This window comes from Verruconis gallopava, assembly GCF_000836295.1.
Source record: "Verruconis gallopava strain CBS 43764 unplaced genomic scaffold supercont1.5, whole genome shotgun sequence".
Taxonomy (NCBI): domain Eukaryota; kingdom Fungi; phylum Ascomycota; class Dothideomycetes; order Venturiales; family Sympoventuriaceae; genus Verruconis; species Verruconis gallopava.
This window is the reverse complement of record NW_015622141.1, coordinates 883444-909808: the sequence shown is the minus strand read 5'-3', so window position 1 is coordinate 909808 and position 26365 is coordinate 883444. Positions and strand designations below refer to the sequence as shown.

Genomic DNA, 26365 nt, shown 5'->3' with positions numbered 1-26365 from the left:
CCTGATTATCAAATATGAATGAGACTGGCATGTGGGCAAAATTCTTCTGGGTCCTGCAATAGTAGGCGACTTGCGTGAAGTAGGCTCTTAATGCCAAGCCATATGCCAACCTCGCTTCAACGCACTAGCAGTTGAACAGTTCCGTCCTTCTTTCTACTACATCGCACCTGGCCCGCAAGGCAGATAACGGATGGCGAAGTTACCACATCGCGAATTAGGTATGATTTGGTTCTCCCAATGATGCGCAATGGAGTAAATCTACACAATGCCACAGCGGTCGTGTCAGAGAAAGGTTCCGCCGGGAGCCAAGATTCTCATGGCTGCCAAACCTGCCATCAGGGTACTCCTCCGCCCCACGATGTCTGTCCAGTCTCCAGCTTATGGCTGTCATTGGATTTTTTTCCAGGACAGGCAGATCAGAGCCAAAGTCCGGGATCACACAAACTAGGATGAGCTGCCGGTAGCATTGGCTTGCAGCTTTCTCTCCACTACCGGATGCTATGGTATATCGCTCGTCAAAATATGTGGGACGTGACAAATGCCAATTGCCAGTGGACAATCTTTCAATATTTTGTGGTCAGCGGACCTGTACCACGGGCATCGTCAAGTCTTGGACCACCATGATGGTATATTTCTCGTACGACTGCTGCAGCTCGAGCCTCTTGACCATCTGCAGATTTTTGCTGCGAAAGCTCTTCTGTGAGTATTCCTTTTATACGCCTGGCGCTTTCCAAGAGAGCAACACGGACGCGATCTCCAATTCCAGTAATATCAACTCGTCTCTTCCATCTCGGCTTCCAATTTCCTCTCATGTCCGCCGTATTATGGATTTCGCACAACTGATGATTTGGGCTTCACTGCTGTTCAGCATCGCGACTGGCCAGGCTTCATCAACATCCGCGCCTTCATCCACGACATCTCTATCAACGGTCACCACCACGGCCATCACTTCGGTGTCTGGCTGCCACAACCACGGTGCCACCCAATTCTGCCTCGCTGGCTCCTACGAATATAAGGTTTTGACAACAGCTTCAAGCGGCCAGGAGCTCCCTTCAGCTTACTTTGACTGCCATTACCACGGCACCAGCTTGTACTGTTTGACGGGTGACGGAGGTGAAGTCGAGCTTGTCGCTGAGGGAGCTTCCGCCGAGAAGTCTCACGCCGACACAGGAGCAGCGACTCCAGCGAGTGGCATTACAGCCGTAACTTCATGTCACTCCCATGGTACCACGCAGTACTGTCAGGTAGGTTCCGACAGGTATCAGGTCGTGGCGACATCTTCTGGGACTGAGGCACCGACTTCCCAATATACCGGCTGCCATTCTCATGGTGAGGGAGAGCTCTACTGCCTGACGCCTAATGGAAGCGAAGTCCAGCTGCTTGCTGAAGGGGCCACTGCCAGTTCTGAAGAAGAATCTTTGTCTGAAGATGGTATCAATTGCCACTTCCACGCTGGCGTTGAGCATTGCGTAGGGACAGGTGGAGAAGAAAGCACTGTGGTAACTTGCGAAAGGAAGCATCGTGATTACAATATTCCATTGAGAATTGGCTTGATCTTTGCCATTCTAGCATCCGGTGCCATCGGTATGTTTGCTTCTCACTTTCCATGAACTTCGTTACTAAACTGGACGTCCAGGCTCTTTTGGACCTATATTCCTGACTTCGCTCACGCGAATCAATTGCAACCACGTGGTATTCACCATACTGAAGCAATTTGGCACTGGGATCATTGTTTCCACTGCATTTGTCCATCTTTACACCCATGCCACCCTCATGTTTGAGAACGAATGTCTTGGCGAGCTCAGTTATGAGGCAACAACTTCCGCTATCATCATGGCAGGTATCTTGCTTTCGTTCGCCATCGAGTACTGCAGTCGTCGCATACTCACGTGGAGGCAGAGCGAACGAGCTCCAGCCGAATCTGAGGAGGGTGACTTGGCGAACAAGTCACAAGCTAGAGAGGCACTTGCTACTGTGAGGCGTAGACACCACGGGTTCGGCTCTCTCAAGGAAGCTGATAAATTGAGCGTATCTGTGCTGGAAGCAGGCCTCATCTTCCACTCTGTTCGTAAGTTATTGTGCCTGACGTGATGTCATTGTACTGAATAGACACAGTTATTGGAGTAACTTTAGTCGTAGCTGGTGACAGTTTCTTTTTGACCTTGTTTGTCGTCATCTTCTTCCACCAGATGTTTGAAGGTGTTGCTTTAGGGACTAGAATCGCAGAACTACCTTCATCGCAGGCAAGTTTAATCCTGAAGATGATCATGTCAGCCTGCTTCACAGTGAGTACACCGTTGGGCATGGCCATCGGTATCGGCGTGCTGTCGAGCTTCAATGGCAACAATCCTGCAACTATCATCGCCATCGGTACTCTCGACGCATTCAGCGCAGGTATCTTGGTTTGGGTGGGTGTCGTCGAGATGTGGGCTGAAGACTGGTTTCACCACGACCTGGCAAACGCTGGAATGGTGAAAACCGGGCTGGCATTTTTAGCGTTGATCGCGGGTATGATTCTCATGTCCTTGCTGGGTAAATGGGCGTAATATGAAAACGCTATGTGTGGTTCATGATGCTGATATGAAGTCATGAATTGTAGCACGGTAATGTGTCTTATACAAGGTGTTGCCAGACACGGTGTGCTCACTCCAGGTGTACCGTCAACTCACAAGCCCCATCTAGCTTGTGCTCGCCTGCTGTATGTCCTGCTTGCATGTACTCACATCGAATACTCTATCTTGGAGTTAATCGATTCACGAGCTACGGGCAACCGCAATTACTATTATGTCGACTTTCACGAACCCTGTCGCGCACTATCATTCTTACCAAGTCATCCGCAATCTTTGATGTAGATAGACACCTTAATCCTAGTTGGATTGACCAATTTGTAACTAATTCCCAAGGGCCGACCTGTGGAGGGAGCCTCACGGAAAGCAAGTGCGAGGCAACAGCCTAGTACTGTATGTTCAGAATTCGCACTCCCTTGATTTGTGCTGCAGTCACTTTACTATTCAATGGCTTTACAGACTAGCAGATATCTATTTCATGCAATGGTGCTGTCAGAACCACATGCGAGTTCGGGCACATCTTTAACTGTGAACAATACGCCGTTACTCTTCGGATTAGTCGTGTCGACATGATCACAACGCACCATATAGGACTCAATGGACTGAACAGCAATTCTTGGGGGTGACTTAGACAGAGTCGCAGTCTTCAGCTCCCTGCTCGTAGCAGTAGCTCATTCCATTCCTGTCCAACGCCGATAGAATGAGTTGCGTAGAAATGCCAGCGATTCTCCTAGATCGAAGTCAAGCTTAAAAGCCCAACCTACCCTCCTCCTATCACTGCAGAGAATCTCAAAACAACTTGGCCTGCGTAAAAGGCTACGTTTCCCGTCCCAATGGAGCACTTTCAGTGATCCATGTGATCAAGTCGTATACCTTGATGGGCTATTTGGCCATCTTGGTACGTTATAGAGTATATCTCTCGTTCCTTTTGCAGCGTGTTCTGCCCACTGTGAAAGTCTTGCCGTCTCATTTGCGCACCTGTACAATGGTTCACAAGAACATCTGGAATTCTCGAAAAGGCGAAGTCAAGTATGGAAAAGGGCAGCGCAAATGGTAGCAATTCCTGGGGTCTATACATTTGAGCAGAATATGGGTGCTGACTCGTAATCGACAGCCGGCTGACAGGAGAGAAGGGCAACGGCCTTATCCGCAAATATGGTCTGAACATGTCACGTCAAACTTTCAAGGAGAAAGCTGAGGAGATGGGTTGGAAAAAGGTCCGTATTCGGACGTTTCTTTCTTTGCAAAACGATTTGGCACTGACTGTGGACTATGCAGTATCGATAAGCAACTGGAATTGATGAAGACCCTTGATTGCGATTGTTCATATCGCATTGCGCATTTAGATCCCACTAGAGAGTGCTAGAGCGCTAGATTGGCAAGCTAGGGTTGCACAGAATAATGGCAAATGTCATTCATGTCGCATGTAGTACATAAGAATGAAACAAACGAGGCACACCAGGACGTAGATGGATTGAAGTGAACACAGATGAGAACGTGCTCGAGCGTCGTCTAGTTCTAGAGGCTGAGCCCGCAAGAGGACGATTTCAAGCGTTCTGATGATGTCCGCAAACTTATACATCCTAGAGCACTGCGATATCAACATCTCAACAAGTAGCATGTCTCCGAGTTTAACGATTTAGATTACAAGGAAATCTCTTCCCTAGAAAACGGCAGATTTGGTATAGAAAGTCGGTATTTTAGTTCCACGCGAGAAATACACTGACGTTCACTTTCTTCAAAAGTACAGTAATATGATATAGCCGGCATCGGCTCACGTCAAAAGTGAATAGTCTGGTCCTGTGCGAAATTGTCTTTACTCTGCGATTGGGCTATGAGGTTTTACTGTTTTCATTCATCGCAGAGAACCATCCGGGAAACGATTGGGTCCAGACCCGGTTGCTTTATCCGACTGCATAAACGTGGTGTAATGGCAAATTATGTCGCTGCTTCCACTTCTGTTCAAACTCCCATACTTTTGACTGTATTCCGTATAGTTGCTGCGAAGCGTTATGAGAACTTTTCGAATTCTAGGCAAAAAAAAATCTTAAGGATAGGAAAAATACCATTTTTCATAAAATTGTTGAACATTATAGTGAAAAAACTTGAAAGCATTTTTCACAAATCAGCTGAATGGCGCAGCGGAAGCGCGCCGGGCTCATAACCCGGAGGACAGCGGATGTCAGTACTCACCAGCTCAGCAAAAAATAATACTTGTACTAACAACTAAACAGCGAAACCGCTTTCAGCTATCTTCAATCTCTTTTTTTTCTCTTCATTTCCTCCTCTTTTTTTTTCTGCTTCTGTTCCGTAACAGTAATGTGATGGGTTAAAGAAGCAAAGATCCGACTTTTGACTCATAATGGCTGCGAAACTGTGCAAGGCAATCTCAAGGTAGACAGTTCGAGTCTTGTCGACGCTTTATTGTAATTTTTGATTAGCAATTCAAAATTCGATGCCGAAGGTTTCCATTTTTTAATTTGAGGAAAAGTCTTGTGATATTTAAATTTTTTGGGATGACAAAACTAACTCCCATTCTAACTAGTATACATAAAACTATACAGGTTCTTTTATACAAATATTCTAAGACCATAGTTGTTGGATAGCTCTAATATGTTGGTGATTGAACTATTTCGTTCATCAGTTAGTGTCCAGCCTAAGATGATACATCCTTAGGTGGTCCTCTGTCAGTTGCGTAGGACTCTTGACCAGCAGGTCCTCGCCTTTCCCACTCTTTGGAAACGCGATAACATCCCTCACGCTTTCCAAACCCAGCATAACAGCAACCAACCTATCAAATCCCAATGCAATTCCTGCATGAGGCGGGCAACCTACTCGAAGTACATCAATCAGGTGCTTGAAGTCCGCCAGTCGTTCTTCAGTCATTCCAAGCACCTCGCGTAGCACATACTCTTGCATGGCTGCCGAGTGGATACGTCGAGACCCACCACCTAGCTCAACTCCATTGCATACAATGTCGTAGTGTTCACCTACGACCCTACGTGGGTCTGTGGATAAGAGCTTAACATCTTCAACCGACTTGGGGGACGTGAAGGGGTGATGAGTTGAGGAGAGGCCAGAGGTACCTCCTTGTCCTTCGCCTAAACCCGGCTCTGGAGAAGGCGAGAAGAGGGGAAAATCGGTTATCCAGACGAAGTTGAAGCCTGCAGGCGCAGGAACCAATTGCTTCGAGACAGCGGCTTTGTGCAGTGCAAGGCGCAGTCGACCCATTGGCGTGAATCCTCCAGTGAATGGAATGTTCTCACGAGCTTGGATAACGACTAGATCACCGTCCTTCAGAGACAAGACTTCCTCCAGATACTCTGCTGTTTGAAACCCGAATGCAAACAACCCATTCAGGGGCTGTGACGAATCGTAAACAAAGATACCCGGCTGACCTTCTGGATTAGTAAGGAACGGTGTTGCTTCTGGTGAGTCCATGAATTCTCGAATAAATTGTTTTGTTTGTTGTGGGTTGTCGGAAACAGATAATTTCATTGCGTCGACCGCTGGACGAGCAAGCGGGCCAATCTTGCTGACCAGATCAACGGGTAAGAGCTCTCCAACACTATGTAACTGTCGAATGCTTACTTAGCGATGGGCATTAATCAGGAGAAATAGTTACTTACCTCCATGCTGAGGCGAAGATCTGGCTTATCAGAACCATACCTCGACATGGCTTCATGATATGTCATCCGTTTTATTGGCTGAGGAATTTCGTGATCGAGGAGCCGCTTCCACAAAGTTACCAGTAACTGCTCGATCACCTCCATAACTTGCTCACCCTTTGCGAAAGACATTTCTAGATCAAGCTTCATTTCATTAGCGAAGAGCTTCTCAGTGTACCGGTTTCTGGCATACCTGTGTGAACTCTGGTTGTCGATCAGCTCTAAGATCTTCATCCCGGAAACACCGTGCGATTTGAAAGTACTTTGGTATGCCACTCGCCATCAAAATTTGCTTGTATTGTTGGGGGCTCTGCGGCAACGCATACGCCATCCCCTTTTGCCTTGTAGGTACTAAGAACTCACGTGCTCCTTCCGGAGTAGACTTGAACAAAAGAGGGGTTTCAACCTCGATGAAGTCCTTTGACAGCAGTTGTTCTCTGCATAGTTGAGCTGCTCTCGAGCGAAATCTCAGTGCGTTGCGCAAACTAGGCGTTGTTCTGAGCTGTAGATGTCTTTGCTCAGCACCAAAAACTGTGTCTGTCTCCATCATAACGTCCGACGGAAATTTGTTTAGAGGCCAGATATCTTGCAGTTGAATCTCCACGTCTTGAATGCGTGAGCTCCCATCTGCATTGCCATCCTTGGATGGGGGTTTGCTGCCGACGATACCGCGAATTGCCACAGGTGTATGCTGCGTGCACGCCCGAAGTTTCTGGTGAGCGCTGCCTTCGGTAACATCCTTCCCTTTGGGGGCGGAGGACACAATTTGAACAGCGTGTTTTAAATTACTGTCGTACAGCCAAACAAACGAGAGATTTTTCGAGCGATTGAATATTGGTCCAAGATAGCCATGTACGACAACTTCGTCTCCAACCGAGAGCTTTGTAATCTCATGAGTAGATGCTGGAAAGTCGACTAAAATGATCGGTCAACCTTTTAGACTTGAAATTAGGAGAATTTCATACATGAATTAATGAATGCAGAGATAGATTTTCCAGAGTCATTTTTTGCCTGATCGCCAATCTGACTGTAACATCTTCGCGATTTGATTGGATGCTCTATAGATGTCTGACGATAACAGAATCTAATGAGGCTGTGAGTTGGTCTCGAGGTCGCGTAGTTGTTCCTAGAATGAGCAAGCTTAGAGAGTTCGATGTATGACCGGCGAGCTGTACTGCTGGCTTTCACAACAGGCCGTAATGATGGAACGAATAGCATCTCCGTTTGAATGGATCAAGAAATGATGGAATCGAATGGGGAATTGCGACAACTTAGGTCTCCCGACTCCCAAGAAGGTGCTTGCTCGCGAGGCGTGTCACGTGCCAAAATCTTGGCACCGCAATGAAAAGAGTTGCGTCGAATTCCTCAAACCTTTCTTCTTTCATCCTTCCCATTTATGACATGTGAGTAGCTCTTCGTCCACAAAAACGTCATGTGCATATGCTAATATGAGATTAACAGATGATGAAAGCCTAGAGTGTACCCGATGAGCTGCCTTCCTCTCCGACTCTGTAACTCTCCCTTTCTTGGGCTCAAGTGGTTTGGAGGAGGAGAGGAAAGGTATCATGATCTCGGCGTTCGGCACACCATCCTTGTTACAATAACGGACGCGATGAAGGCATCTCTGATCGCATATTGGGAAGGTGTTCTCTATTCATTACTGCACGGTCTTGGCACAAAACGTGCTGCTCTGTACCAAACCGAGGCAACATGCAGGATTTTATAAGCTTCCATGCCACATTTTGGCATGAACAAGTCTGATTTCAAGTCTTTGCGGTGTGTGAATATGATTAAACGTGGATTCAGGGCGTGCGGAATGATGGTTGTCCTCATGTAAGCCTAGCAACGAGACAAACATTTCTTGAACTTGTACAAGACACCCCGCATTTTAATCTAGAAAACATGGTATACAAGTTTGTCAAATGCGCGGAGCTTAGGATGCATGTTTGACCTAAGTCAGATGATGGACAGACAGTCTTCGTGCTAGGAGTTTTGACTTGATGGTGTTTGGGCTGCCGTCTATCCAATGATTGTTTTTATCTATTTCATCACTGCTAGAGTCGTAAAGAGCACGGTATGCAACTTAGACCGGTCTTAGTGAGGTCGGCGTTTACTAGTCCATCCTGGTTACTTATACTCTGTATTGTTTCCAGAACGATACAAACGCTTCGATTACATGGACTTCCCTCACAGTAGGCTTTGCCACAAGAATCAAATGCCGGGCAGCAAAATCTGGGTAGCCTTGACAAAATTACATCCAGGGACGAAAATCTCATGAAGGAACCTGTTTCGCGCTAACAACACAAGGTCTGTGTAGGTTACCTTTATCTCCAACCGAATTTTGGGTGCCATATTTCCTAAGCCACGTATCGATAACTGCAGTTGCGTTCTGCTTCGTTTTGCTAGCGCAAAATGGCCGACGACGGTTCTGCTGAAGACTTAGCAGGTGTATTCGGATTTGGCGAAAACGTCTTCGAACCTCGTGACGTAGAAATTGGAACCAGCCCGCTTGGCCATAATAAGGGCCTTGGCCGATACCCTAAAGCAAAGCCACGACTTTGAAAGCCATTTTTCAGAACTGGTGGTTTACTAAACTTTATGGTCATTGTCATATGTTTCGATCCGATTTTCTAGAATCGCAACAGGACTAGGCACCAGCACAGCCAAGCCCAATTACCTTTAAAGAAAGCTCTCGCATATCAAATACTATATTTCCCGAATTGTGGTCTTCAGTACATGGCGCTTTTCCATTTGTACGGATGACACTACTTCGCTTGTCATTCCATTAGACGAGTCGCTACTTAAGAAAGCCAATGATCTTCAAGTATTGCAACCTTTCGAGAGTTAAACGCCAAATTACTCTCGTAAGCCTTTCTGATCTTGATAGGATTTGGCGACTTTCGTATACAATGTAATGGGCACGAGGGACCTGTTAGAATTGATTTTCGCTGGCAAGAGACACATCAATTTCAACAATGCTCGGCTTCAAAACATTGATATTGCAATCAACCAGTAAAACGATGGAAGAATCCCTTCTTTCCAAATTTTAGTCCACGTCAATACAAAGGCAAGTGACATTCGATGGCTCAGGATGAAGGATAAGTCTCCGAACCACAGCGAAACGATGATCTTCAGCTCTAGAATGCATCATTTGAAGTTGTATTTACTCTTCGGTTCGAATAATATAACTTAGTGATATATATACTTGTGGCTATTGACGCAGTGTAATGCAAATGAATTGAATAATTAGGTGTAATCCGCTTACGCAGTGCAATGTATCAACGAGGCTAAGTAGTCACGAGTCCTTGGTCACACTCTTTACCTGAGCAGCCTCTCGCTATATCACCCATGAGTGGTCACATATCCGTGTTATGTGACAGAATAGCCTGTAAAAGGGGCCGCTTTCTTTAGCTGTAATCCACCATGGAATGTAACACATGCTTCTGGAAATCGATTTATATTCACTTCACTTATTTCGAACTAGGGCTTTTTCACAGAAGTTGAGCCAACAGATGTGAACGCAGGGGGGTCGACCTTGAAAGTTGTCTTCGCCGGAAACCAACAGAAACTAACTTATTATACCTTTTTACTATGCCTTTTTATTATGCCTTTTTCTTTATTCTATTTTATTTTATTTTTTCTTTTCTTTTCTCTTTTCTCTTTTTTCCCTTTCCCTTTTTTTTAAAAAAATTTTTTTTAAGAAAACCTAAAAGAAAACATTAGAGACAAAAAAAAAAAAAAAAAAAAAACAAATTACGTCTCATTGACGCTGGAGCAACATAATAATCATTATGTTTCGAGATTCTTGATCCCTCTTCAGCAGAACATAATTGGCCGTCTTTACCGCTGCTAGCGAAGGGGGAAATGGATTGATGTACATATAACATCCATACTTCTAGATAGTGAATGGGCAGTGCGGAGTGGTCATACAGCAGACCACTATACATAGATGCCTCGTCATGCTGTGATCAATGTATGAAGCTCGTGTTATGTTTTCGCCGGGCGAAACTCAGCCTTGTTTCGGGAATCGTAATAGCACTGACATGGTAGCAATACAAAGTCACGCAAGAGCAGGACGGCGAGGGGAAGAAATCAGCAAAGCAGACGATACGACCAGCAGCTCTCTGGCGCACAATCTTCGTCTAACGTTTTGGGGATTTTTCTTTCTGACAAACAGCGCAGGCAGGCTGTGATTTAGCACGGGCGTGAATTGATGGGTCGGCTCCGGCAAGGTGTGGCTGAGGTCTGAGATTGATATCGTCACCAGCAAACTGGGCTAAGTTAGCAGCCCATGCTTCATCACTTCCCAAGCAACTAGCAGCCGCCGATCCACGCACGTTCGCATCACCACCACAGGTGTCTCACCTTCCTTGCTCTGCCAGCTCGGCATCCAGCCGCATGCCTTTAGTATGGCTTGATACTCTCGCGCTGCTAATTCATCACATCACACCTTCACACTCTCCGTTGACGACCGGCGAGCGACGGTGGTAGCGGCTGTTGCCATTCCGCTCAGAACCAACAGCGAGACGGTCACCGGAATAAGAGAACATCCCACAACTCCTCGCTCCATTTAAAGATCGCAGTCAAAGAAATATATGGCGAGCTCATTTGAGAAGTCAGTTAAGGGCGCGACCAAAATCAAGCTGGCAGCGCCCAAGTCGAAGTATGTCGAGCACATACTCGTGGCCACGCATGCTGGCGAGCAAGGCGTCGCCGAGGTGTTCCGCGTTCTACAAAACCGGCTGCGTGACTCCACCTGGACCATTGTCTTCAAGAGCTTGATCATCGTGCATTTTATGATACGGGAGGGAGAGCCCGATGTTACCTTGAGGCACTTGTCGAGCAATCCGACAAGGAAGTTGGCAATCAACAATTTTACAGAAGGTATGCGCATTCACGTTCGTAGAGGTACATACGTCGGAGACGATAGACAGCTCAGATATCTGTACTTTTCTTAACTTCGGCGCTTATGCCCTGTTTCTGGTTGCTCCTGAAATGTCGACGCTAATGTTAGGATGCTGCGCAGTGCAAACACAGGGTCGCAATATCAAAGCCTACGCCGAATACCTCGTCCAACGAGTCAATTCGTTCTCCGCCACGAAGGTCGATTTTGTCCGTGCGGGCGAAGGACGGCTCACTCGACTGTCTGTAGAGAAAGGATTGCTGCGAGAGACCGAAAGCGTACAGAGCATGATTCGCGCACTTCTGCGTTGCGATTTCCTCACCTTGGAAACGGAGAATGACATTTCGCTCACGGCGTTCCGGCTTCTGGTCATGGATCTGCTTGTGCTGTTCCACGTTATGAATGAGGGCATGGTCAACATCCTGCAGCACTTCTTCGAGATGTCAAAGCCGGATGCTGAACGCACTTTGAACATATATCGCACCTTTGTGAAGCAAACAGAGAACGTAGTCAAATATCTCTCGGTAGCGAGGAACTATGAGCACGTCACCCGCCTAGAGATACCCACACTCAAACATGCCCCCACGGTTTTGACAACCCAGCTGGAAGAATATGTGAAGGATCCAGACTTTGAGGTTATGAGGCGGCAGTATCTGGCTCAGCAGGGCGCTAAGAAAGGAGGCAAAACAAGTACGAATGGCTCCTCCAAGTTGCTGGAGCAGAAGACCAATGCGAGCGCGACCAAGTCTGAAGCGTTCCCCGAGCCAAAGGTCGGAGCACAATCTGAGACTAAGGCACCAAAAGCGGATCTGATAGACTTCTTTGAGTCCATTGAGCAGAATCAGACGACCATGAACACTAATCCTTTCCAGCAACCGCAGCTTGCGCAGGCACAAAATGCAAGTGCAACCCAAATCCCCAACTATGATCCTTTTATGCTAATCATGTGTTCAGATGCCAGCGCAAGCAACCGGTTTCCAGCAGTCTCCCTTTGGCATCCAACAGACTGGTGTTGCAGGGTCACAGGCGGCATTCACTCAACAGCAGACAGGATTTTCCAACCAACAGACCCCTTTTGGTGTAACACAGCCAACAGGATTCCAGCAGCCATCATTCGGTCCTCAACAAAGTAACATTTCAAACCAGCAAAACACTGCGTTTGGTATCCAAACTACGGGCATGACAACGCCACAACAACAGACATTCAGTCCTGCTCAGGCATCATCCGCTGGTAATCCTTTTGCTCAGGCCCCGTCAACAGCAGGCCAGCAACCTTTACAGCCAAGCTTTACCGGTGCTGGCTTTGGAGGTTACACGCCTCAACCACAAAACCAAAGATTCACCCCAGCGCTCAGCAGCATCCCTCAGAATTCAGCACCTTCCTTCACACCTTCCGTCCCGGCCACTGAACCACCAGCTTCAACAAACCCATTCCGCCAATCCATGCTCCCTCAATCTACGGGAAACCCATTTGCAAAACAACAATCACCTCCCGTCGGAACGCAAAATACGTTGGCACCACCAAACAACAATGTTTTCTCACCATCCGCGCCAATGATGCCGCAAGCAACAGGTACGAATCCTTTCGCCAGACCTCAAACTGGCTCACCGGGACCTGCTCTAGGAGGCGTAACCACCCATGCGACAGGCAGCACGAATCCTTTCCGGCAGTCCCAATTTGTGAACCAATCCACAGGATTGGGATGGCAATCCTCGGTGCCTCAAGGGACGATTGGTGGATTGTCCCCAGATCAGATCCAAACTACGAGCATATTCCCGAGACCTGGGGCGGGACAGTAGTAGTTGTAGCTGCAGCTGGCAGGGGTGGTGGTCGTTGTTTTAGTGTAATCGATACCTCATATTTCTTTGAGCTTTGCTCCTTATGGTCCCGTCTTTGCGCAATATACCATGCCGCACGACTCCAGACCACGCCGTAGTCGGCGACTATTTAATCCTGATAGGGATGTAATGAGACCTCCCTTCAGAGGTAGATTTAGTATCATTAGCGACTTATTAGCAGCCAAAGATAATGATTGCTTTCTTCTGACGAATTTTGAAGAGATAACACGAATCACATTAGCTCGCGTAAGCCATCGCATGAAGTGGAGCTGTGGCGTCGTACCACAGCTACGCCCGATCAAATGTCAGCGTGGAATGGCTTCTCCAGAATCATTGCGCAGATAAGGTTCGATAAGTCAGCAAAGAGGCTTACAAAGAATGAGGGATCAGGAGAAGCACTAGTGAAGAAGAGAGACGGCCCAGGCAGAATTTTGTGCAAAGTCCAATTCTCAGCGGTTGCCCTTTCCCAGAGATGCATGAGCTATTCAACGGCAAAGCAGAAAACGCTATAGGATAAAAAATAAGAAAAGAAATAAAGCGTAAGCGAACGGATTGAACAGCAAACTATCGAATTCTCCCACGAGAGCGCGCTTCACCAAAATATCATCAATCCATCCTCTCGAAAAAAAGAAAAAGGGGGTATCTACAATCCCAACCTCTCCCACCAAACGCGAAGGAATTCCCCATCAACGACTCCTTCCATTCCCCTTTGAGGTCATTTTCGCAGAAATTCATGATGATTAGACACTAAATGATGTTATATAGCCAGAGTGTCATGTTGAGATGCTGTGAAAGAATGGTTCGTAAAGTCGTGTAACATCAAAAAGAATGCCACAGAACTCCGCGCGCGCTATAAATCGGAAGGTGGATCGGAGGGGGTTTGTGCTTGTTAAAAATAAAAAGTGAGTAATTTGTTATGTGCTAACAACGTAGTTAAGCTGGACCAGGAGCCAGGGATCCAGGCACCACCTCCGAAAGATGTATCAAGCGGCATCTTCGCACATGTGTGTAGTTGGGGACCGCGCGTTCGGAAAAGGTGTGCAGTAAGAAGTAAAAGTGCGAAGACTAGAAAAGAAGCTTGCGTTGGATCAACCGGTGTCCGTTCGTGGGATGTTTTCCTTCGTATTTGTCCTGCGCCTTTGCTGCCAGCGTCAAACGCTCTTGCGTAGTCCGGGGCGGGTCAAGCGATCATCCTAGCATCGGGAACAAAATGGGTATCGTTGAGTGGGCCAACCGCTGGTTGATAGAAAAGAATTGAAATCGAGCTTTGCGAGATTTTTTTTTTGGGTTTTTTTCTAAACATATCATCTAAGCGGCTGAGCGCCCGCTTAGAAGGAAGCGAGGATAGCCAGGACACCAGCACCCACAAATGTTGCCGCGCGGAAGGATCCTGTGGTCGCATCGTTGCTAACTGGGGCGCTGGCGCTGGTTGGGACAACATAGCTACCGGTAGCGGCGGCAGTGACCTTGACGCTAGTCGTGTTGATGAAACTTGTCGCGTACGTCTTCGGAACCCATGATGACGTCGTCGAGTTGTGAGTGTGAGGCTTGGACACTGACGACCAAGAGCTTGGGGCCCATGTCGAGGAAGGAATGCTGCTTGTTGAGCTGGAGGTCGTCGCAGGCTTTGCACCGCAGTTCGTTGGATCCATGCCGTTGGGGCAGCATGAACCGTCCGACATACAGAACGAGCCATTCGGGCAGGACCAGGACGCCGAGCAGCATTGTTGACCGGCGCTCGGGTTATAGCAGAGACGGTTCACCGTACCGGAAGCTTCACGGCCTGGATGTACTGTGTTAGCATGCCCAAGCTGCCTTGTCGCAATTTTTTCCCCATCCCCACATACAAGTTTGATAGCCGTTACCGAAGGCGGCTGCGCAGGTATCGCCAGTTGCGGTCTGAATGCCCGGCGCAAATTGATAGCTGCCACCGGTGGGAGTGGCACCATAACCACCACGCTCCTCAAGATCGATGTGTCGTTCGTGGAGGTGGATGGCGCTGCTGAGCGAGGCCAGGAAGAGGGCCGCTTGGGCGAGTCGCTTGAAGTTCATTGTGATTTTTTTGAGAGTTTATCGCGGAAGGAGTGACAAGTAATGAATGGACGGAATAACCAAGATTCCAAAAGCGAGAGGAAAGCGCGCGAGGAGCACGACCGTGTGCGTGTTGTATACCAGACAGCGACAGTGATTGTTTGTGATAGCCAGGCAGTATGGGAGAGAGAAGAGAAGAGACAAGCACCCGCGGGTGGGCCAGGTGGTGGTTTTCTTTATTCGCTCATTGCGAAGATAGAGGGAAATGAATTGGTTAGATCTGCCTACCCGTTGCTTGGGAGAGTAGTGCACTGGCTACTGGTGGGTCGTGGGGTTGCCAGCGTCCGTCCAGCATGAGTCGGGTTCGCTTGACGCCTCGTCATTTCGCCATCGCTGCTTGGAGGAAGGGCTCCGTGATGCCTGGCACGCTGCAATTTTGAACGGGCTGTATTACCGACACGAAAAGCAGCGAGCGGCTCCGAGCGTAGCAGAGCCGTTGGCTGCGACACGTTGCTCGACTTCGCCAACACCACTTCGCGCTGGCGCAACTGACGAAATGACCAAAGGGGACAGCCAGCAGTCGACCAGCGACACGGCGAACACAGCAGAGCGATTCGACGGTGGTGTTGATGAGCAAAAGTCTGCTGCCGCACCTCATTGGCCCGCTAGCAACGCCGGCATCCATGCTAAGACGTTAGCTTCAATCCTTAAATTGCAGTCCGCCCTTGTACAGGGGGCACATGTTGTCGATCCTGCTCCCTCAACGCCAGTCAACCGCTGCAACCAGCTGTCGTGTGCTGTTTGGCCTGTTGTGTACCGTCATCAATCGTAGGCCTCGTTCTGGGACTCGGCACCGGCGGGACGTTCCTCTTGTCGTAAGCAGGTACATGATGGAAAACGAGCTGCGATTCGCCTTCTGCTCGTCATTAACTGTCGAGATGAGACTCCCCTTCTCCCAAAATTGCCCTCATTAACAGTAATTAACAGTTTTGACGCTCGTGGCTCCACCATCCGCTGCGCGGTCTTCGCGCTTTCATTACGCTCAGTGCTTTAGCGCACGATGCTGGTTGACAAAGATCGATGTGGACCCTAAATGGACATCTCTCCGCACTACGGAGATGCTACTGCTCCCTTTTTGCGTTTTTATCTATCCTCAATTGCATGGCGTTTTGCTCGGCGTACCGTAGTCGGTGAAACTCATTTTCAACCCTCGTTTGCCTCCTCCTCTGTCACTTGCCGACATGTCGTGCGCCGGAGTCGTGAGGCGGCTTCTTCACCGATGACGAAGCTGCCGTGACAGTTTTTCCACGAGTCCCCAGAGCATTGTTTCGTGCCTCGTAGCTTTTCATGGTTCTTCCTTGACACCGTTCCCGTAGACGCAGGGACCCGTGCGAGAATCTAGAACAACCGTTGCGTTAAGCCGTTTCCAGCACTATGGTAGAATGGCCAACGTCTTTATCTTACCGAGGAAGACCTGAGTGTAGCTTTGATGCTTGCGAGCTCTTCGAAGCTTGTTACTGAGGCAAGCTTCTCCCGAAGAGGTGATGTTACGGCACCACCTCACTTGCAGGCTGGGTCTTTCGTTTCGGTGAACGGCATGCCTCATCTGGCCCTGTCCAAGGCGGAGATGGCGACTTCATGCAAAAGCAGACCACAGTCTCATAATGCGCCGTGTTTGTTTCAGTCCTAGCGAAACCCAATCGCCGAAGACGGCGGGAGAAGTACACACCCAACCAACAAGTCCCACCAAATATAGCATCCTTTTCTCAGTCACTTTTTCACTCGTCTGCTTAATCTCTGATCATTCATCCCCGATGGTAAAACTGATCTCGAAATCGGTGCCCTTTAGCTAAGTAACAACTTAGTACTACGAAAATGCCAAATTCCGACGAGCACCCTATTGTTACGTTGCTAAGGAAAGGGGTCGACGGTAGGCTTCTGAATTTGGAAGGCCATAGTATTTTAGTTAACAAGGTCCGACGCTTCACGGCCCATTCCGAATTTCGTTCAGCAGACTGATCAGCCTGCAAGATCTTTATTTGTGTGTAATGATTCGCCTATGCTCCTCTGCTCTTCTAATTACGAAATTACTCTTGCTGCTACACAATCTAGAATGATTCTTATAGTGTATTTGCAATTCACCGCAGTTCAAGAGTCTCGTTACAAGTTGACGATAATGAGGCTATCAAGGTGGTCCTCCCCGGTATTTGAGACAACAAACTCCTTTTAGTACTGCGGTACCATGCTGATCACTTTCAGTTGAAGATGATGTGAACACTTCCATTTGGTGAAAGCAGTCAGGTCGAATTCATCAAGTCCGTGCTAGAGCATCGATATGATTATCATCTGCGTTTACTATTGCGTCCTAAATCGCCTAATGACATAGTATATCATCATCTACCACATGATTTGCTAATGCAGTGCACGTAATTTACTTGGAAGACCTTGTACCGCTGACAAAGCTCCGTCAGATTTGCCAGCTGCTCGCAGTATGGACAGGAAGAATGAGAAAGACCGTAAGTCAGGACATGACGGACTACTAGATGTAATCGGTTGACTTTTAAAAGGTGCGCCCTTACTCAACCTGGGTAGAATATTTTTTAGAATTTTTTTCGGACAAGTTTCAAGGTCCAAACGCACTGTAAGAGGTGAATCCTTTCAGGAATAGTAATATTCGTGACGTTCTATTCAAACCCTAATCCGGTCGTACGAATCCCAGTCATGAAATTTTCCATCGCAGAAAATTATTGATGCGCTCTCGCATTTGAAGTCCCACTGTAGACATGCCTGAATAATACAGTATTCGGCTTGGATTCGTACCCTTTTGTTTCATGAGATCGCTGACTCCAAGAACCGCATGTATTCATACTCAATTAAACGCGCTTAGGCGTGAGGAAAACGTCTGTTTCATTGAATCGACGTCCCCCCAAGTCTGTCATTGATCCCTCGTACGATACCGTAGCTTGTCCCGGCAGCGAGGGCTCCAACGAATAGAGTTTGCACTGCACTAAGAACCGCTGTTTTGCGATCAGTGCCCGTGAAAATGGCTTTTACGTAGCCAAAAACGAGAAGAATGACCACTGATATGCCGATGCTTATGAAGAGTGCGTCGTTGACTTTCTTCATGAAGAAGTAGGGAAGCATGGGGATTAGACCGCCCATTAAGTACGACATGCCCATGACAAGTGCGGAGATCCAACATTTGGAAACGTCTGGTTTCTCGAGCTTGAGTTCAAAGTCCATCATGAACTGTCTCGTTGTCAGCAACTCAAACGCAAACAGAAGGAGGTATGTGAACAAACCTTTACCCACATATCTTCGTTCACCTTCAACGCTTCTACTACTCCCTTTGCAGCTGATCTACCAATGGCGTACTGTTCAAAAATCTCGTATATCTCATCTTCCTCTTTTGCAGGCATTTCCCGGACTTCACGTATCTCTCTCGCTTCTTCGATTTCATAGTGCTTCCGCTCCGTCTCAGCCGCAAGCCAGGCGCCGAGACCCATTGAGATTGCTCCAGCGAAGAGCTCCGCAAGGCCTCCTACAATTACTAGATGAATTGAGCCAACCCTGCACAAAATTAGTGAGAGACGTCTCTTGAAGCCTTGTCGCCACAGCTTACGCAGTCAAGCCAGCCGTCAAGGCAAATGGCACCGTCAGACCATCGGCAAACCCGATTATAGCATTAGATAACTGCGAGGAGTGGTTGTTGTGCTTCTCTGTGTGTGCAGGCGAAGGAGTCACAGTGACGCTTGATGTTGATGACGATAAGCGCTCTACATGAGAACTTTGCTCTTCATCCTGTGGATGGTTTGCCCTGGTTCCCCCGGATCTGCACACATAATTCGCCATTCTGTTACTTTGGGCAAAAGAAAATCAGAATAGTAGTTTATATTTAAGAGGATGAGGTCTTGTGCCTACAACCCCAGTCCCTTCAAAAGTTAGAGGCGATTGGGTGAACAGAGATGAAAAATATGATGACACTATCCAGGTGCCAGACAAGGAGGAATGAATTCATTTCAGAGGTCAAGCTCGTTATCAAGATATATAAACGCAATTCTGAGGTGTGAGCGCATGAGGCAGAGGAGAAGGCTGCATGTCGTCAGCCAATCACAGATAAGGTAATAGTCAGCGAACTACGCACTTTGCCTCCAACAGCCAGACCGCACTCGGACTCCGAGCTCATTCATCCGAACGTAGCATGAAATCGTGATTCGTTTAAATTCCAAACTTATTGGTCCGATCCATTTTCTCTTCGGGGCTGGTCTGTCGCTTCCCCGGAGTCGAGATTCTCGTATCTCAAGCAAGAATCCTAGCGTGAGGCGAAGGCATTCATCCTTCGAACATGACATATAAACGTCAGCTGTTTGTCGACGCTACCGCTTAAATATTTTTAGGCCGCACATATGCCCGTTGAAGGTGTAGAGGTTGTTCCACAAAGAAGCTACGGCTATGTATGTTGAAGCCATAGTTCTGCTATTGATCAACCGCCACCAACTGGGTTAATGATGAGAAGCCTGCTCCATTAAGCTTCTAGGCTATGAGTGATTATTCATGTTCTCATCTAACGTGCATACTTTGAGCGCCATTTAACGCATGTGCGTCGGTAAGGAGGGCTGGTGAGATGTTTTATACAACACGACAAGTTTCTCACCGCTGACTCCTTTCCGCATGAGGTCAAGCCCGCTCTTTAGGCTATCAAGCTCTTCTCCTACCTTGTGCAAAGGAAGCGGGGGCTTGTATCTCCCTTCCGCGAGCAATACCTGTAATGCTACGAAGAAAATTTTCCCGCCTGGAATCTCGAGGGAGTCGCGGCTTTGGAACAAGACCGGATCTACGCCTGCGGGACCTCGGATTTCGTCGCCACCTGTCCATACTTGTGCATATCTTTTCGGGCCCTTGGGCGCAAATGCATCAAAAATATGCTTTTCCACTGATCCAGCCCCAACGGCCTCTAGAATAGCATCAACACCTTCCGAGCTCCTTGTGGCTGCCTTGATGTCGTTAATCAGCGAGGGCGAAGAACGATCAAAGACCACGTCGACTCCCAATTGCTTGGTGATCATTTTGTGATGCTGCTGCGATGTTGTTGCGAAAAGCTCGCAGTTAGGCACAGCAAGTTGCAGTAGCTGGATCGCCGAAGCGCCGAGTTCCGAACTCCCTCTTAGGATAAAAAAAGGAGCTGGAATCAGGCCCCTCGTAGGTCCCTCTTGTAGAAAGAGGATTGCCAACCCCTGAACGGACCCTATATCTACCATCGCAGTGAAATATGTTACTTTAAAACAGCTAGTTAGCCATAGGAGAAAGAAGTTGCACAGAACACTCTGAAAGAATAAATTTGCCACGTACGGTATACTTCATGCTTCCTTCCAGCCCATTCCTGCGGGGGTTCTTTTTTGCCACTATGTCTTCCAGGACTACACCGTGGGTTTGGTACGACCCTCCAACGTTCTCAGCCGGGCCAGCAGTGAATTGGGCTAGCACTTCATCACCAATAACAAACCTTTTCACTTCTATCCCAATAGCTTCAACAATTCCAATGCCACCAAGGTCAGGCACAATTGTCGGCTCGGTGACGCGATTACCTTGAGCAACCATCTTGCAGTCAGAAGGATTTATGGCGACTGCATTCATTCTGATGATGAACTGATTTGGAGCTCTTATTGTAGGCTTTAGATTTGTCTCAGCTTCAAGTTCCTGACCTTTTGAGCACGAGTAACGTACCAGGTATTCCTGATTACAGCCATGTCTGTTTTAAAAATCACGACCAATTCTCGCGAAGGGAACCAAAAGAGGCGTCGCATAAGGGTATAACTTCGTAGCTAGTTGAACGGGTGGAAATCTGCACAACTCGTGTGGTACCGTCTGTGCCCTTCATTCTTCAGATAATGATGCACCGCAAAGCTGCGAAGCGTCCCGTTTCAAGAAATGTAGGTAGCATAACTTAGCAAGCTGACCTTCACGACGGATACGATATCTCCGAATGCCTCCATGGTATCTAAAGCGAGTAATTGTGCCCTGTGCGTGTTCACACAACCCGCTTCATAAGTAGCTTGCGTTGCTCTTTTCGTGATTCTCCATTTCGACTGTACTTGTAGCACGGTTGTCTCCATGGTTTGATCAACGTGTGTCTTGGTGCCAAGAATAGACGAATCCGTTCTAGGCAAAGCGGTAACAACCTGGTTGGCGAAAAGACGACGAACATTTCATCCACCCCGAGCACTTTACACTGTACTCAGCATACGGAACTACTCCGCCTTACTAGGAGTTGAACTTAGCGTCTGCCTCTTTGGCATGCACAAAATTTCAATGGATACCTCGAAACGCTCATATGAATTTCATTCTCAGAAACCATTGCATATGCTTTTTATTACGCGAAGAGGCTATTACATAAAAACACAGCACCTTCCCCCATTATCGACTCGAAGGAGGTGTTCCAGGGGGATACATGGCACCATAGTCGACGGCTGGAACCTGCGTATTCGATCCACTCAAGTCGAGCGCATTAACTGTATTGCCTGCCGCATTACCCTGGTACTTCATCGGGAATGCCTTGCACGCTGCAATGTGGTCCTCCGGGATTGTGATGTTCATGGCGCGAAGGTGATCTGGAGCCTCAATCATGGTCGCGGTGAACCCACTACTTACATGTAGCTCGATGTGGCAGTGGAAAGGCCAGACACCAGGATTGTCCGCACGGAAACGGATCACGGCCCAGCTGTTGTCTTGCACCATGATGGTGTCACGAATGGCCGGCGACGCGTGTGGATAGCCAGGGCGGTACGTGCCGTTGAACTTGCCCCAACCTGGGTCTGGGCGATCGAGCAGCTGGAACTGGCGACCGTGCATGTGCCACGGGTGAAGGTTCGTGTTCAGATTATTTATGACAATCTCAACGACTTCGCCGTACTTCAGGACAAAAGGGTTGACCTGTCCGTACACTTCTGGATTTGAGGCATCATCACCGGTAGTTAGCGCTGAATATAGCGAAGGAACATTCTGCATGAGATACGTCTAGCCAGTGTTGTCAGTTATTGTGACTTTTGATTGGTAAGCTTTAATCTAGATCGGCCTACCTCATTGTTAATTACGAATCGCGAGATTCCAGAAATGTTCGCAGCATTGATGTCCATGATAATTTGATGGTCAACCGGTTCAAGAAGCGGTGTTCCGTCGAGAGGCTCATAGTCGCAATCATCCCAAAAGTTGGAGTTGCTGATTTCGTGGAAGACTGGAGGGTCTGGAAGAGGCGCACTTTCGTTGTAGACAAGCCATGCAGTTACGTTCGGATTGTAGTTAGCCGGCGGCGGGATGATGCCCTTGTTGATGAACAGCATGTTCACATCCATAGTGTCCCAGATAGCATAGTTCTTGTCCGTCTCACTTTTCGTGCGAATGAGGACATCTTGGCGCTGTCCTGGAGCAATACGGGTGAGGTTGCCTCCAAGATTGACTTGAGCGGGCTTAGTGTATACACCATCAATGGCAACCGTGGTTTGATTGTGGCCGTCAAACACCCATGCGTGTCCAGGATAACTGCCTGGACAGATGATGCGAATAAGATATGTAGTGTCGGGCTTGACTGAAATTGTGACATTCTTTCCAGTATTGATGAGTGCGCCGCCAGAAGGAACAGGTGTGCCATCAGCAGCCTCGCCTTGTTTCGACTGATAGAGCGCTACAAGATCAGGGGCTTGCTCGTGGTACCAATCAGTAAGCGTCATGACAATTTCTTCATCATACTCGAACGGATAACAGTCATCCTCAATGATGAGAGGCCCCCACAGACCATCGGGATACTGGGCATCGTTGTGTGAGTGGTACCAGTATGTCCCAGCTTGTTCAGCCTATGAGAATTCAGTTAGATGATCATGAGTTAAGACGATGTTAGGTTGACATACTGTCCACTCGTACGTGAATGAGGAGCCAGGTGGTACAGGACATTGATGGATACCGCTGGCACCGTCCATTTGCGGCGTTCCCCTCTGGTGAATGCCATGCCAGTGTAAACCAGTCGACTGGTTTCCGAGCATGTTGTTGATCGTCACGATGATCTTGTCGCCCTTTGCTGCACGCAGCTCCGGACATGGCCATTGGCCGTTAATCCCAATGACCGGGCGCGTGTAGCCATCAGGTGCAGCAGACACCCAAGTGATGTTCCACTCTCGTTCTATGGTTTTGGCCAGCACAATCAAGGGCGCAGAAAATAAAGCAATCAACAGGGAACGCATCTTGGGAAGCCAAGGTCCCAAAAAATAAGCTATCGAACCTAACGAAAGAACCTAGGTAGCATCTGATAGCTAGTGAGCGATTGAGCACATTCGAGCAGGAATCGAGCGGACAAGATTATAAAAATAATAGCCCTGTGTGATCTTATTATCTTTATCTTCCGAGATCAAATTATGGTCGCCCGTCGTTCAGGATCCATCGGCTTGCAGAAAGGGCGATCGTCAGGCCCGGTATGACAGTAGATCAACACCTCGCCGGTCGTCAACGCACGCCTCGTCGTAATAGACAAGACCACGGATTTCAGGCCAAAGCCCCCTTGTCCATTGATGCATGCGCTTTGATTTCTGGGGGTCGGTTCGTACCTAGAGATGGACACCAAGCTCGTACGAGATGAGCAAGGTCGGACGATCCTGTGCGGTTTGTGGACAGCTAGTTCAGTAAGAATGCCGGTCTTTGAGGCAATAGTTCTATGCATAGGCAAGCTACATGCATCTTGATGTATATCCGAGACAACCTAAGCGTCCGAATCGAAGGCAAAAAAAAAAAGGTTCACTGCACGACTCGACTGGCCGTACGAGTGGGTGCACATGTGGAGCAATGCCGTAGACAAGACTGAGCACGGAAGATCACAGGTGCAAATAAGAAAGGCTGCGCGATTACCAGGAGGATCGTCTCACGGCTAAGCCTAGTGGTTCCATCGAACAAACAGTTAGTGTCTAAATGCAGAACGAGAAACACGCAAGAGGCGTTCTGGGTAGATCTGGCGCTCGATTCTATCCAGCACCTTCCTTGCAGATCAACGCCAGAGCGGTTGCACATGCTATTATCGCCGGATGGGAAAATCTCCCGGGAAATGATTTTGAGAAACATCGCTGGGAGTTTATGGACACAATCCTCTCGAAGGCAATAAACCGTTCGCGTCGCTAGAAAGCAAGGCAGGTTTGACCACAGGTTTCACGGTCCACAAGACGAAAAGCATCGCACTGTGCTGCGGTTTCTGTCAGCTGAGCCACAAATAACCATAATAATAATAAAAGTGCGGCACGGGAGTAACGAGCAAGCACTTTGTAACAGATGAAGCACATTGTCTTCTCCGCGCCGCAAATCGAAAGGGACGATGGGAGTGTCGTGCATGTTCCCTTGCGTCACTATCGCTCTCCACTTTCAACGATCAAAGCTCTCCAGAACGTCACGACCACCTGATTCAGGCTACCCTTTCTTCCAGCCATTCAGCACGTCCAGGCTCCAGAAAGACGTTGAGACAACGCTCAATGAGGACCCTGCATGAATGTCTCAAGGCCTTCAGTCCCGCTGGTGGACGGCGACAACGCGTCTCCGGCCGAATTACCGTCCATTAAACTGGGGCCGATGCGTGGTGGCTCGCTGATCTGCCAATTTTGTTCGGGGAGGGGTCACCGCTGTGAGTTTGTGCGCCCGTACGAATTGTGAGCAGCGCCGCCGTTGATCTGGGCCAAGGCTCGATTTGTTTTTGTCTAAAGCGTCTTGTATGCCGTTTTTTCACCTTGCTGTCAAGGCGAGTTGGTAGCGGAGCAGGATCATGCAATGTTTCTGATGGAGTTGTCGTCTGTTGTCGCGCCCCAAGTTTGGACAGCCCGTCAGCACTAGCTGCAAGGCCTCATCGCAATCGTGCGCACACACGCGGAAGCTTCCACTGGCAATTTTTCCTTCCGGAAACGTCTCGCCTTGGCATCAAGCTTTACACCATCCCTTCTGATCATGCACCATTCGGCCAAAAGACATGGCAATCTCTGTCCGATTGCAGCACCCATTCCTGTGCTGATCTACCCGTGCAAATTAGAACTACTCGACTCTCGGGCCCGTGACAATCAGTGCTTGCTGCCTCGCTCGTGACAGCCATTCCATCCGTGCATGGCGTGCACTCTTTGCCGTCCTGCAACCAGCCACGCAGCTACGTTTTCCTTGCCGGCTGAGTGATTCGCCCAATTGTTGATGCAATGCTCCTCTACAATCTCTCTCTTCTGACCTAGAAAACGCCCAGCGAGCAACAGGTTTGTTGGGAACAGAAACAGCGCAGAGCAGAACCAAGACACCGCGGTCCAATTTTAGAAAGTATCACGGAGCGCCAAAGGTCGGGAATGGCGTGGCTAGCTGCGTACAGCTGTTTCCTTGGCCTTGCGGCGGGCATGTAAACATGTTGTGCTGAGTTCCCAAAAGTACCATGTGGGATGATGCTGGCATCGTACATAGCGCCTGAATGTCCGAGTCAACGTATGGCCATTTCTACCCTGCAATTCGGACCGACAGACAACTTCAACGGCGTACCTAAAAAAGTCGTGCAGGGATTACACATTCGCAACCGAATTTGTTTATCGGAAGGCAGATCATGCGAATTCTCAGCTGTGCTGAGTCGAATGGACTGCCTTTGATCAACAGCCATGAATGTCAGCGAAATTTGGCTTGCACGTGCAGCGAGCTTCTCAATTGCGGGTCTCTTTACATTCCCGAATGTATTGCTCGGCAGGCAAGTCAAACGTCACACAGGTTTTCGAGCGGATATGTTAAGCTTAAAACGGGAAGCGAGACGACACTTGAGCTACAGTGTATTCGCAAGGGAATTACAAGGGACGCTTACAACGCGTCGGTTCCGCCTCGTTCGACTCATGATGTAATAATCAAGGGCAATCAGCCGTTCCTCTAGGGAGAGGTGGGGGGAAGGGTTTGTTGTGCGTGCAGTCGCGGCAGGTGACGGTAAACGAGGGATGCACATGCGCATCGCGCTGGTGGTAGCCTTCGGCAGCTGCACGAGTTGGTTTTTTTTTTTTTTTTTTTTTTTAATTTTGGTGGATGTTGCTCTGTTGATCGACTACGACACTTGAACGGATATGCACTGGATTCTGAATGTGGAAGCGACTCGCCCCAGAAGACCCAGGTCGAACATTTTCTTTGTGGACTTGGTATTGTCACATCTTGAACTTTTCGTCCTTATTCCCTCGCGCGGCTTTATCGGGATTTCTCTTAAGGTTGGTGGGATGCAGGTCTCAAGATCTACATACAGTCTTCCTTTTTGAAGTCAATACTAGCAAGGTTGAGGGCTCCACTGACCTACAGTATGTTATTGGAAAGCTCTTGTCCCCAAAAAAGACCCT

General features: G+C 48.3%; 9 protein-coding genes across 10 annotated transcripts; 3 read left to right on the top strand and 6 right to left on the bottom strand.

Moving 5' to 3' along the window:
* Positions 1-172: 172 nt before the first annotated feature.
* PV09_02236 lies at positions 173-3014 on the top strand. 2 transcript variants are annotated; one of them, XM_016355247.1, is made up of 4 exons: positions 173-699; positions 869-1584; positions 1637-2068; positions 2116-3014. In XM_016355247.1, exons 1-4 carry the CDS (start codon positions 539-541, stop codon positions 2544-2546), a joined length of 1740 nt encoding a protein of 579 aa, XP_016217263.1. In that variant the 5' UTR covers positions 173-538; the 3' UTR covers positions 2547-3014. The 2 variants fall into 2 exon arrangements, with proteins under 2 accessions (XP_016217263.1, XP_016217262.1); XM_016355246.1 differs by having other exon boundaries at positions 173-1584.
* A 16-nt stretch (positions 3015-3030) lies between these two features.
* Positions 3031-3796, bottom strand: PV09_02235 (uncharacterized protein). The gene is made up of 2 exons (XM_016355245.1): positions 3152-3796; positions 3031-3093 (listed from the first exon to the last, which is right to left on the bottom strand). Exon 1 carries the CDS (start codon positions 3733-3735, stop codon positions 3412-3414), a length of 324 nt encoding a protein of 107 aa, XP_016217261.1. The 5' UTR covers positions 3736-3796; the 3' UTR covers positions 3031-3093; positions 3152-3411.
* On the top strand, positions 3531-4071 carry PV09_02234 (uncharacterized protein). Its single transcript, XM_016355244.1, has 3 exons — positions 3531-3620; positions 3682-3784; positions 3846-4071. Exons 1-3 carry the CDS (start codon positions 3553-3555, stop codon positions 3852-3854), a joined length of 180 nt encoding a protein of 59 aa, XP_016217260.1. The 5' UTR covers positions 3531-3552; the 3' UTR covers positions 3855-4071.
* Positions 4072-5041: 970 nt separating this feature from the next.
* PV09_02233 (aspartate-tRNA ligase) lies at positions 5042-7485 on the bottom strand. The gene is made up of 4 exons (XM_016355243.1): positions 7201-7485; positions 6429-7150; positions 6197-6379; positions 5042-6143 (listed from the first exon to the last, which is right to left on the bottom strand). The coding sequence occupies exons 1-4, from the start codon at positions 7451-7453 to the stop codon at positions 5208-5210; spliced, it is 2094 nt and encodes a 697-aa protein (XP_016217259.1). The 5' UTR covers positions 7454-7485; the 3' UTR covers positions 5042-5207.
* A 3063-nt stretch (positions 7486-10548) lies between these two features.
* Positions 10549-13484, top strand: PV09_02232 (uncharacterized protein). Its single transcript, XM_016355242.1, has 3 exons — positions 10549-11119; positions 11262-12037; positions 12093-13484. Exons 1-3 carry the CDS (start codon positions 10831-10833, stop codon positions 12936-12938), a joined length of 1911 nt encoding a protein of 636 aa, XP_016217258.1. The 5' UTR covers positions 10549-10830; the 3' UTR covers positions 12939-13484.
* On the bottom strand, positions 13407-15598 carry PV09_02231 (uncharacterized protein). The gene is made up of 2 exons (XM_016355241.1): positions 14825-15598; positions 13407-14760 (listed from the first exon to the last, which is right to left on the bottom strand). The coding sequence occupies exons 1-2, from the start codon at positions 15027-15029 to the stop codon at positions 14306-14308; spliced, it is 660 nt and encodes a 219-aa protein (XP_016217257.1). The 5' UTR covers positions 15030-15598; the 3' UTR covers positions 13407-14305.
* A 1953-nt stretch (positions 15599-17551) lies between these two features.
* On the bottom strand, positions 17552-19019 carry PV09_02230 (uncharacterized protein). Its single transcript, XM_016355240.1, has 4 exons — positions 18631-19019; positions 18311-18578; positions 17649-18257; positions 17552-17592 (listed from the first exon to the last, which is right to left on the bottom strand). Exons 1-3 carry the CDS (start codon positions 18858-18860, stop codon positions 17916-17918), a joined length of 840 nt encoding a protein of 279 aa, XP_016217256.1. The 5' UTR covers positions 18861-19019; the 3' UTR covers positions 17552-17592; positions 17649-17915.
* A 578-nt stretch (positions 19020-19597) lies between these two features.
* PV09_02229 (uncharacterized protein) lies at positions 19598-21080 on the bottom strand (the record flags this gene model as incomplete). Its single annotated transcript, XM_016355239.1, has 3 exons — positions 20733-21080; positions 20358-20678; positions 19598-20283 (listed from the first exon to the last, which is right to left on the bottom strand). The coding sequence occupies exon 3, from the start codon at positions 20264-20266 to the stop codon at positions 19598-19600; it is 669 nt and encodes a 222-aa protein (XP_016217255.1). The 5' UTR covers positions 20267-20283; positions 20358-20678; positions 20733-21080.
* Positions 21081-21333: 253 nt separating this feature from the next.
* On the bottom strand, positions 21334-23434 carry PV09_02228 (uncharacterized protein). Its single transcript, XM_016355238.1, has 3 exons — positions 22910-23434; positions 22085-22855; positions 21334-22022 (listed from the first exon to the last, which is right to left on the bottom strand). Exons 1-3 carry the CDS (start codon positions 23237-23239, stop codon positions 21423-21425), a joined length of 1701 nt encoding a protein of 566 aa, XP_016217254.1. The 5' UTR covers positions 23240-23434; the 3' UTR covers positions 21334-21422.
* Positions 23435-26365: the final 2931 nt, after the last annotated feature.

Bases quoted from the DNA above. Each gene is read 5' to 3' on its own strand.
- PV09_02236 (XM_016355246.1), top strand. From the start codon at position 501: ATGGTATATCGCTCGTCAAAATATGTGGGACGTGACAAATGCCAATTG. The intron at 1,585-1,636 runs GTATGTTTGCTT...CTGGACGTCCAG, and splicing joins TCTAGCATCCGGTGCCATCG to GCTCTTTTGGACCTATATTC. The intron at 2,069-2,115 runs GTAAGTTATTGT...GAATAGACACAG, and splicing joins CCTCATCTTCCACTCTGTTC to TTATTGGAGTAACTTTAGTC.
- PV09_02234 (XM_016355244.1), top strand. From the start codon at position 3,553: ATGGTTCACAAGAACATCTGGAATTCTCGAAAAGGCGAAGTCAAGTAT. The intron at 3,621-3,681 runs GTAGCAATTCCT...CGTAATCGACAG, and splicing joins GGAAAAGGGCAGCGCAAATG to CCGGCTGACAGGAGAGAAGG.
- PV09_02235 (XM_016355245.1), bottom strand. From the start codon at position 3,735: ATGTTCAGACCATATTTGCGGATAAGGCCGTTGCCCTTCTCTCCTGTC.
- PV09_02233 (XM_016355243.1), bottom strand. From the start codon at position 7,453: ATGCTATTCGTTCCATCATTACGGCCTGTTGTGAAAGCCAGCAGTACA. The intron at 7,151-7,200 runs GTATGAAATTCT...CGATCATTTTAG, and splicing joins CTCTGCATTCATTAATTCAT to TCGACTTTCCAGCATCTACT. The intron at 6,144-6,196 runs GTAAGTAACTAT...AGCATTCGACAG, and splicing joins ATCTTCGCCTCAGCATGGAG to TTACATAGTGTTGGAGAGCT.
- PV09_02232 (XM_016355242.1), top strand. From the start codon at position 10,831: ATGGCGAGCTCATTTGAGAAGTCAGTTAAGGGCGCGACCAAAATCAAG. The intron at 11,120-11,261 runs GTATGCGCATTC...GATGCTGCGCAG, and splicing joins AATCAACAATTTTACAGAAG to TGCAAACACAGGGTCGCAAT. The intron at 12,038-12,092 runs GCAAGTGCAACC...TCATGTGTTCAG, and splicing joins AGCTTGCGCAGGCACAAAAT to ATGCCAGCGCAAGCAACCGG.
- PV09_02231 (XM_016355241.1), bottom strand. From the start codon at position 15,029: ATGAACTTCAAGCGACTCGCCCAAGCGGCCCTCTTCCTGGCCTCGCTC. The intron at 14,761-14,824 runs GTATGTGGGGAT...CAGTACATCCAG, and splicing joins CGGTAACGGCTATCAAACTT to GCCGTGAAGCTTCCGGTACG.
- PV09_02230 (XM_016355240.1), bottom strand. From the start codon at position 18,860: ATGGCGAATTATGTGTGCAGATCCGGGGGAACCAGGGCAAACCATCCA. The intron at 18,579-18,630 runs GTAAGCTGTGGC...AATTTTGTGCAG, and splicing joins TTGACGGCTGGCTTGACTGC to GGTTGGCTCAATTCATCTAG. The intron at 18,258-18,310 runs GTTTGTTCACAT...ACAACGAGACAG, and splicing joins ACGAAGATATGTGGGTAAAG to TTCATGATGGACTTTGAACT.
- PV09_02228 (XM_016355238.1), bottom strand. From the start codon at position 23,239: ATGCGTTCCCTGTTGATTGCTTTATTTTCTGCGCCCTTGATTGTGCTG. The intron at 22,856-22,909 runs GTATGTCAACCT...GAATTCTCATAG, and splicing joins CATTCACGTACGAGTGGACA to GCTGAACAAGCTGGGACATA. The intron at 22,023-22,084 runs GTAGGCCGATCT...AACACTGGCTAG, and splicing joins GATTCGTAATTAACAATGAG to ACGTATCTCATGCAGAATGT.